At 43.7% G+C, this 10698-nt stretch overlaps 1 protein-coding gene across 2 annotated transcripts in view; it reads left to right on the forward strand.

Annotated features, from left to right (window-relative positions):
* LOC132396024 (coronin-6-like) overlaps nucleotides 1-7112 on the forward strand; it is a 266758-nt gene extending 259646 nt beyond the window's left edge. For both annotated transcript variants that reach the window (XM_059973324.1, XM_059973325.1), the window contains one exon: nucleotides 916-7112. In XM_059973324.1, coding sequence (XP_059829307.1) covers nucleotides 916-1038 — 123 coding nt within the window. In that variant the 3' untranslated portion in view covers nucleotides 1039-7112. The remainder of the gene's footprint in view (nucleotides 1-915) is intronic.
* Nucleotides 7113-10698: the final 3586 nt, after the last annotated feature.

Genomic DNA, 10698 nt, shown 5'->3' on the forward strand with positions numbered 1-10698 from the left:
CTGCTGTAAAATTACCCCTTGGTGTAGGTAAAAAAATAAAAGGGAATTTAATGGACATGTGAGAGAGAACAAGATATGGTGGTGAGGGTGGGGGGAGGAGAATGGGACTCGTGGGATTTATCTGCTGGGAGCTGGCTTGGAGTTCATTGGCCTCTTTCTGTGCTCTGATGAGTCAGTAACACCATTAAGAATTCAGGCGACAAAGGAGCTTGTTACGTCAAAGTCATTTTGATTCAAAGATACAACAATGGAAAATAATATTGGGATTTTCATAGGTGTAAGGTTTGGCACTAGTCTATCTGAGAATAGCAAGAGAAACATGTTTTCCAACAGTAACTATTCTAAATTTTTTTTTCATAGCCGTGATGTTGATGTCTGCACATTTGGTAAGGTGCAAAAGGCCTGGTTTGAGCGGTGATACCTGTAAGGACTGCACCCACCTGAAAATCGCTAATCCCCCCTCAGACTATATCATTGTTTTCCCCTCTCAAATGGCACTAGTGTCATTGTATTTACTTCGTCATGCAAGTTATGTTTATTTAAGTTAGGGAACTCTGCCATGTTTACAAAGTACTATGCTGCAGCTTCATACAAGCTAACTCTTTATCATCTGTATACTTATGATAGTAAACTTGAACTAAAATACAATAAACTACACAGAAGTTAGAGACAGGGTGATTCTGAAATTGGACATTGTCTCAAATAATTTAATTCAATCTAGGACACATTGAGCCTAAACCTGATTAACTCGTTACCACTGACCACCTCGGCAGTGTCGTTTAATGCTGGTGACACAACAAATTTGGCATTTAATTTGTCTGCTCATTCAACTACAGCAGCAAGATCTGCAGCATGAGATTTTCTCTTCAATTATGGATGCCTGCTATTGATTTCTTTCTCTTCTTTGTCCCCCAGCGTGTAACCCTGGAGGAGCTAATGGACGAAGTTAAATCGCTGAAGGTGATTGTCCAGTCCCAGGAGAGACGTATTACTGAGCTCGAAAACAAGCTTTCAAAGTTCACCAATGGCACTGCTTAATCCTACCATCCACATTAGCATGCAATCCAAGGTATCAGTGCTTCCTGCCAAACCAGTTCAACTTATTAATGTCCACCCCCCAACAAACTGGTGGCAAACAATGGTAGCTTTTACAACAATCTACATAACTGTATGCATATTCTTAACTCCAGTGAGACAAGATCACATGGAAGTATTTAATGTTTTGTTCCGGAGATTAATTGAAGAATTCACGGGAAATGTTACACGATGTTTTGGGAAATGCAGTGAACTAAAGGTCAAGCTACACCTGATCAGTGTTCCTACGTGAGGTCATGAACTACTATTGTTAGTGAGAATCAAGCTCCCTGTGAGCTGACAGCTTGCACATCAACTCTAGGGCAGTTCTTTGTAGTGAAGAGGGAGAGGATAAAGAAATGCCTGTGACAGGAGCTCCAACAGGCCAGCAGCTCGTGCTTAGGGCATCAATGGACTGTGGGAGGGTGAACTGCAATGATTCATAAAACAAAGTAACGTTCAAACAATCTCCTGTCTAATATCCTGACATACTTTTTCAGCTGCTGGTTCCATTGTTATTAGCGGAAGAAGTTTGCCGTGTCTTTGCATTCTGCTCAGGTGTAATCAAATAATACTTTATGCATCTAATTTTCAGTTCACGATTTGCACTGTGTAAGGTTGGGGCAGTTTTTGGCACTTGGTGAAGGTGGTATTTTATTACATTTGGAGATAAGACGCTAAAATTAGAAGGATGATGTGGTTTATATGACATTTTGTGAAGTGAATGTGTTTGTGCTGTCAGTTAGTCCAGACGCGGTGACGTGTGATGCCAGCAAGTTCACAGAACGTTCTCTGCTGTTATCTCTCCTTTAGTAAATAAACTGTTTCATTTCAGGAACTCTTCAAACAGAAAGAGACGTCTTTAAAAATTATTTTGAAGTGTTATTTAGTTTACTGCCCTATGCATTCTGGCAAAGAAAAACATTTATTTTTGTGGTGGGTTTTTTTGACACTTTTTTGTGTGACATGATTCTGGTTTGGAGTTCTTGTCGTATTCTGAAGTTTTGCACATATATCTTCTTTCTCCTCCAGTGATGAATACCATTTCTGCTGCTGTGCAAAACATCCTCGCCTTGAGAATATAACATAAAATGCATGATAATAACCTTTAGCTTATAAAAGGGGACTTCTCCTGCCTTGTGCGATACCTAGTGGTATCAAAAGAGTTGTTAATCCTGTCTGATCCCAGTAGAGAACTACTTCCATTTGGATTTTAAATCTGATTGCATTTACAAAACCTGCTCTCATTTGGCTTTTCACATTGGATAGAATTAATAAGAGAGAAAGAAAGAGAATTGATCCAGAAACTTCCAGGGTCCAGAGGAGGACCATGAGAATGATCCTGTGAATGAAAGGGTTAATGTAAGAGGAGCATTTGATGGAGCAGGATCTGTATTTGCTGGAAGAATGAGGGCGGATCTCTTTGAAACCTATTGCATATTGAAAGCCCTTGACAGAGGATGTTTTCTGTAGTGTTTTCTATAGGACCAGAGGATACAGCCTCAGAATGGAAGGACATCACTTTAGAACGGGAGTGGCCTAGTAGTGCAGTGACCTGGGTTCAATTCCTGCCACTGTCTGTAAGGAGTTTGTTCATTCTCCCTGTGTCAACATGGATTTCTTCTGGGTGCTCTGGTTTCCTCCCACAGTCCAAAGACCTGCTAGTTGGTAGGTTAATTGGTCATTGTAAATTGTCCCATGATTAGGCTAGTGTTTAATCCTGAGTTGCTGGGCAGCACAGCTCAAGGGCCAGAAGAGCCTATTCTCAATCAATAAATAGAAACAGATGAGGAGGAATTTCTTAAGCAAGAGGGTGGTGTATCTGAAGAATTTATTGTCACAGACGGCTGTGGAGGCCAAGTCATTGGGTGTATTTAAAGCTGAAGTTGATATATCCTTGGTTAGTAGGAGCATCAAAGGTTACAGGAAGAGGACAGGAGAATGGGGTTGAGTGAGCTAATAAGTCAGCCATGATGGAATGGTGGAGCAAACTTGATGGACTGAATAGCCTAATTCTGTACTTATGTCTTATGGTATTTATAGTTCGGTCTACTAAAGCTGGGAAACATCAAAAATTTCAAAGCTCCCTAATTGATACATGGAGAGCTGTAAGATGCTTGGTAGATCTTACAGTTCTTGAGTTTGCATCCATTGAGCTGACCAAATTTGTACAGATTGTTGTTGGTTTTCTCTCTCCCTCTCTCTTTCATTTCCTCTCATTACTAAGAGATAGATGCTAGACACAAGTAAGGGAATCATTGTGTGCAGTCCAACATGATCCTGTTTACAGTCAGATACTCTGTAGGAGAACTTCTGCAGAGCATGTGGTTGACTATCAATAGTAGTCTATTAGATTCACCCTGAGCAAAACTCAGTAAGAATTGCTGAGGGTTGCACTAAGTATCAGTGTTAACTTTAATTGTCAAATTGTTGTTGTCTCTTGTCCTATGATCACCTCTAATGCTTTTAAAAACCAGTTACAGATATATTTCTATGTCTAAGTTTAAAAATAACTGAGCTTGTTTTCATTTAAAGCAATATTTGTGTACTAAAGAAAAGCATTCATCTTGAAGTAGAGTTTTAAGAACTGGCTGTAAATGCATCTTGTCCATTTTCAAAGACTTGGTGTTAATCTGTGTCTTGTTATTTTCCATTTTATCAGAGTTAGAGAATTAAGAGTAAAGTTTAAAAAACACACACGCAGACAGTATAACCTTTTGGAAACCAAGTAAAACTGCAGATGCTGGAATTTGAAACACAAACTGCAGGTGCGGGATGAACTCGGTCAGATGTCAGAACATAACCTTTGACATGAAATATCAACTGCTTTCTCCTTCCACAGGTGCTGCGTGACTAGTTGAGTTCTTCCAATTCTTTATTTTTGCTGCACATAGTCTTGGAAGGCTAGTAGAGCATTTGTAAACTTCATTTTGAATGGTGAAGTACTAGGAGAAGCAAAATACAATTATGGTCAGCACTGGCTCATGAATTATTAACATTGGCAGATACTGCCTTTAAGGATTTCTCACGAACTTTATCAGATCTCCTAAAGCGTCTCCTGAAATTTTACTCCAATCTCCCTAATATATAGCAAGTCTTCTAAATTATAATTTATAGAAGGCTGGCTAGAAATGTAAATAATTCAGTGATGTAAGGATTCACTAGTTGTACTTACCAATTGAAGGGCCTGTTCCTATTCTGTAATTCTAACAAATGAGGGGCCCTTGATTGTAAAATCAAGCATGGTTTTAGTCCAACACACAGAACCATGGAAATGAAATATTCAATAGAAAATTAAGGCACCAGGGAAGCTGAATATCAAGAAATGTCTGTTGAACATGCTTGCTTTGCCAAAGGTCACTGTCTACAACCAGGAAATGTTCTGTACGTTGTACACCTGAGTATTTAATGTGTTTTATTTCTCGTCCACAGAGGGTCTGACATTCACCAAGAGGTCAGACTTGGAAACCTGTTACTGTCTGTTCAAACCTTTACGCTGAAATAATTTTAGTTCTCTAGGCCCCACAACGAATTTTGATTTTAATTTGATACATAACATTTTGAATGGGAAATTAAAGACTTTCAACCTTGCTCTTTAATCAGCTCATTCAATTGATGTCCTGGAATTTGGGCTATTCTCTGGAGACATTGTGATTGGATGAACGGAGTCCCATTGGGTCTGTAAAACTATGTCTAGCTATTTGTTCTGACAGTGTACTATCTAATGGTGGGCCATTGATCACGATTTGTACTTGCCTGTATTTTGAAGTATGTGCCCAAAAATATCCAAGTAGGGAATACCCTACCAGCATTTATTTAAGAATTATTGATGTCATTATCTGTGAAAAAGATCTAGAAAATTTCCTTCAAGTGAAATGTTTTTCTTCCTCTGTTTAGTCTAAACTTTAAATGTTTGTGTGACTCTGGTGACATGGTTTCCATTGCAGTTAAAGCTTATACCTATCGGGGGTTGTGCCTTCTCCCTGTGACCATGTAGGTTTCCTCCTGGTGCTCTGGTTTCCTCCTACAGTCCAAAGATATACTGGTTGGTAGGTTCATTGGTCATTGTAAATTGTCCCATGATTAGGCTGGCATTAAATTGGGAATTGTTGGGCGGCATGGCTTGAAGGGTCAAAAGGGCTGTATCTCAACAATAATAATAATAACTTATTGATTTGCTTTCTCAGATACTTCTTTTATCAGAGTATAGTTTTGACTTGATTTAAAATATTCTTTATGCACTAGATGAGATTTGGTCAAAGGGAAAATGATCAAAATCTGAAATAAAGCCTTTGGTGTTAGAAGCAGGTTAACGATTCTAATGAAAACCTTTAACTACAAATGAAGTTGAGGACCTGCAGATCTGTAATGTAGTTCAAGTGACGAGTGAAAGACAACAGGTTCTGAGGCTGACATCTCCAGTTTATTCTGCAGAGAGTACTTGAGGGTTTAAGAGATGAGAGCAAATTATTAATGTTTGAAACTATCAAGTTCTGGAAGATCAATAAATATTGTTGCAGATTGTGCAAAAGAATTACAAGTAACGAGAGAAAAAATCCATTCTACAAATGAAAAGAGTAAAAATGAATATGAATGTCTAGCTGAGGTAAATGAAGGTGATATGACTAACATACCATTAGCCAAAGAATAAAGAAAGATTCTTCATTAAATGAGCTAGCCAGGCTACGTCGATGAGATTGTTATCTGCATATTAAATGAAGCTGATAAGAGATGGTATTCTGACAGTTGAAATACACCTTAAGGATTTGGAGACTATAGACGTTGAAACTTGGAACAAAAAAAACTAATGGCTGGGGACACTTAAAATCAAGTGGTATCTGTGGAGATAGACGGATGGTTGAGACTTCAGGTTGCAGTCCTGATGCACTGGGTCTTGACCTGAAGTAGTGATTATCCTTCTCCCACTGATGCTTCCTGATCCACTGAGTTCCTCGGGCAGTTTGGTTTTGCACTGATACGTTTCTTTGACTTGAAATAGCAACCAAAGAAATGGAGCCTAATTGAAATTCTTATCTGAATCTCTAAATAGCCAGAAAATTACTCAAGCGATTCAGAACCACAAAAATAATTTACAACTAGCTGTCACAACCTAGACATTCAAAGCTTGTAGCTTTAGCAGATTCTATGCAGAAATTAATAGAAGATGGGATGATAGAAAAACAGTAAAGAATTCTCAGATTTCTAACCTTTAGTTTAGTGGCGTTACTATGGAAAATTTATAAAATATGAAGTATGGTGCATATTAAAGCCATGGAAGTTTCTTTTCAAATTCCCTGTCATCTATAATTTAGGGCAATTGTTCTAATTCGCATAGGTTTTGACTCATTTAACAGTAGGTTGCAGGATCATAAGCCTTTAGCAAATTATCACTGGTTGCAACTGAGGTGGAGGTCCCACCTAAAGGCATTTCAGGTATTTTTTGCATGGACCTTTCCAAGTCCCATCATCAGGCACAAGATATTTGAGAAGTTTTAAATTAGTATTTCAAGGTGGCCCTTTCAATGGATGGTGTATAATGAAGTAATCTAATACATTTGGTGAAATTAGTAGAATAATTACTAGCTACCAAGGTGGTGTTTCATTATCCTACTTGCTCTTCAAAGTGACTGTCCAAGCTTTTCTCCCTTGAATGAATCTTGCTAAGTGGATGTATGTGGCACAACTTGGGCTCTTTATCTGTAGGGATAACATTTTTCAGGGACGCTGGCATTGTTTTAGATTGTAATCTCAACAAATCAGGCTGATGGTCAAGGCAATTGTATAATTTGTGAAGTATCTGTAACTGAAACCAATGCCTTGAATTATTGTAGATGATCTGGAATCATTTGCCACAATGTGAAAGCCTTACTCTCATTTAATATTGCCTGTATATATATAGTTGTTATCGTAATTATAAGGAATACACTGCATTCAATCAAATCTCCCATACAAGCTGCACCAGAAGTAATGAAGTGTCTCCATAAAGGAGCCATTTACAAGTAAATGCATTAATCCTTTCGTGGCAGAAGAAGTCAACATCTTCCATCATATTTTTCTAAAATAAACTGAATATTAAAATTCCATGATATGTATTGATTTATTGATCCAAGACTTTTCTGTCCAAGAAATCTATAAACCTGTGTATTTCTCAGGTCTTTTTCTACAGTGGTGTCACAGTCTTCAAAGCGCATTTTCTTTTTATAAGGAAATGTTTCAAAAAAAAAAGGTCCATGCGTGGTGTGTGTGTGTGGGGGTGGGGGGGGGGGTGGGGATGGAGTTGGTGGTGGTGTTGTGCCCTCTTAAAATTACTCTAATAAATCAAAAATATTACTTCCACCCTTTAGGCACTTAATAATTATCCTTCAGTTACCATTCTAGATTACAGTATAGCCCAAAATCCATGTGTTGTGTAATGCACTGATGTACAACAGTAGCTTTCGTAAGATAGACATCATTGATGTAATCTTCTATTATCCTAGTGCAGGGGTTCCCAACCTGGGGTCTATTGGACCATGGCATAAAAAAGTTTCGGAACCCCTTCTCCAGTGTAAATAAGTAACATGTGGCAACCCACTTTCTGTAGAGGCGAACCGGCTCACAAATAGCCAGCACGCGGGGAGACACTTTAGTAATGCACCTCTGATGTCATTTCCGCCCAGAGAGGGCAGGCACTAGAATTTAAATGCCGGCGCCGCGAAGTTTGAATAAACTAGTCTCCAATCGACTTACCAACTGCATGTCGTTATTTCAGTGCTGTGTGTAACACATCACTACATTGGTGACCCCGACGGTCCAAACGGGACCGCCACCTTCTGGGGGTCGCTGAAATCTGCATCGGCCAGCAGCAGACGTATGTCCTCGGGCAGTTGCTCTAGGATCGCCTGCTCGAACATAAGGCAGGGCTTGTGTCCGTCAGCCAGGGCCAGCATCTCGTTCATCAATGCTAATGGCAGTCTGTCTCCCAAACCGTCCAGGTGAAGCAGGAGGGCACCCCGTTCACACCGTGAGAGGCCAAAGGTCCCAATGAGCAGCGCTTTGAATGCTTCATATTTGCCTTCTTCCGGGGGCGACTGTATGAAATCCGTAACCTGGGCGGCTGTCTCCTGGTCAAGGGTGCTCACCGCATCTGTCGGTCAGATTACCAGGCCACGCGCCCAACAGCGGACCAGACCAGGCCCAGCAGTGGGGCGCACACAACACAGAGGCAGGAGTGAGGAGGACAGTGAACAGTGGTGTTTCTACCACAAGCGGTGGGGCACAAAAGCCCGCCGTTGTCGCCCACGCTGCAGGGGCCAGGGCCAGGGCCAGCTGCTGCTAATGACTATGCCGGCTGGCCACCAGGACAACCTCTTGTATGTACGGGACAAACAGTCAGGACGCCGCTTCTTGGTCGACACCGGAGCAGAAATCAGCGTCTTGCCCCTGACGGGGTACGACACCCGCAACAGGAAGCCAGGACCCACCCTGAGGGCCGCAAATGGCATCACAATATGGACCTATGGCACCCGCACAGTGCAGCTGCAGTTCGGCGCCAGCCAGTTCACGTGGGACTTCACACTGGCTGTGGTGGCCCGACCATTACTGGGGGCGGACTTCTTGTGAGCTCACAGCCTGCTGGTCGACTTGCAAGGGAAAAGACTGGTACATGCTGAGACTTTCCAGACGTTCTCCCTGGGTGAAGCCAAGTTGCCGGCCCCACACCTGGACTCCATCAAGCTGTCGGACAACGAATTCACCAGGATCCTGGTGGACTGTCCATCGATTCTGGCACCACAGTTCACGGCAGCCGTGCCCAGACACGGGGTTCAGCACCACATCCTGACCAAGGACCACCCCTCCACTCCTGTGCACGAAGGCTCCCTCTGGAAAAGCTCCGCCTGGCGAAGGAGGAGTTCAAGAGGATGGAGGAATTGGGGATCGTACGGTGGTCTGACAGCCCATGGGCCTCCCCCTGCACATGGTGCCCAAAGCAGCCGGGGGTTGGAGACCATGCGGCGACTATCGCAGACTGAACAAGGCTACAACTCCAGACCGCTACCCCATGCCGCACATACAGGACTTTGCAGCAAACCTGCACGGGGCAAGAATCTTTTCCAAAGTAGACCTTGTCTGGGGATACCATCAAATCCCGGTGCACCCTGAAGAAATCCCCAAGACGGTACTCATCACCCCGTTCAGCCTGAAGAATGCCGCACAGACGTTCCAGCGGCTAATGGATGCGGTGGGACGCGACCTGAACTTTGCATTCATCTATTTGGACGACATCCTCATAGCCAGCAGTAGTCGCCAGGAGCATCTGTCCCACCTCTGCCAGCTCTACTCCCGCCTGAGTGATTTCAGCCTCACGATCAACCTGGCCAAATGCCAGTTCGGTCTCGATACCATTGACTTCCTGAGCCACAGGATTACCAAAGACAGGGCAACACCTCTGCCCACCAAGGCAGACGCGATCTGCTACTTTGCCCGGCCGAACATGGTCAAAGGCCTGCAGGAGTTCGTTGGTATGGTGAACTTCTACCACCATTTCCTCCCCTTGCAGCCCGTATCGTGCGCCCTTTGTACACCTTGATGTCGGGTAAAGGCAAGGACATTACTTGGGACAAGGAGGCTGCGGCCACTTTCATTAAAGCCAAGGAAGTCTTGGCAGACGCCGCGATGCTGGTGCACTCCAGAACGGACGTTCCGACCGCACTTATGGTGGACACATCCGACACAGCAGTCAGTGAGGTGCTGGAGCAGCTCATCGAGGGATGCTGACAACCCCCGGCGTTCTTCAACAAGCACCTACAACCACCTGAAGTACAGTGCTTTCAACCAGGAGCTGTTGGCACTGTATCTGGCAATCCGGCATTTCAGGTACTTCTTAGAAGGCAGGCCGTTCACCACGTTCACGGACCACAAACCGTTGACCTTCGCATTCACAAAGGTGTCCGATCCCTGATCAGCTCGCCAGCAGTGACATCTGTCCTACATCTCTGAGTACACGATGGACATCCAGCAGGTCTCGGGAAAGGACAATGTTGTGGCGGACGCACTCTCCAGACCAGCTGTCCAGGCCCTGTCCCTGGGGGTGGACTATGCAGCACTGGCAGAGGCACAACAGGCAGACGACGAGATGCCCAGCTACAGGACCGCAGTCTCGGGTTTGCAGCTGCAGGACTTTCTCGTAGGCCCAGGTGAGAGGACCCTCCTGTGCGACGTGGCTACCGGCCAACCTTGCTCCATCGTCCCAGCAGCCTAGAGGTGGTGAGTTTTCGACTCCATACATAGTTTGGCACACCATCTATCAGGACAACTGTCCGGCTGGTCTCCAGCAAGTACGCATGGCATGGACTTCGCAAGCAGGTCAGTGAATGGGCCAGAACGTGCGCGATGTGCCAAACAGCCAAGGTGTAGCGGCACACTAAAGCCCTGCCGCAGCAGTTCAAACCCACGCACTGGAGGTTCGACTACATTCATGTAGATATCATGGGCCCCCACCAGTGTCCCGAGGAGCGCAGTACCTCCTAACTATGGTAGACGAGGTTCACGAGGTGGCCAGAGGCGGTCCCTCTCACCGACACATCTGCCGATTCCTGCGCCCGAGCACTGATTGCATCCTGGGTAGCACGCTTCGGGGTACCC

This window comes from Hypanus sabinus, chromosome 6 (assembly GCF_030144855.1).
Source record: "Hypanus sabinus isolate sHypSab1 chromosome 6, sHypSab1.hap1, whole genome shotgun sequence".
Lineage (NCBI taxonomy): Eukaryota > Metazoa > Chordata > Chondrichthyes > Myliobatiformes > Dasyatidae > Hypanus > Hypanus sabinus.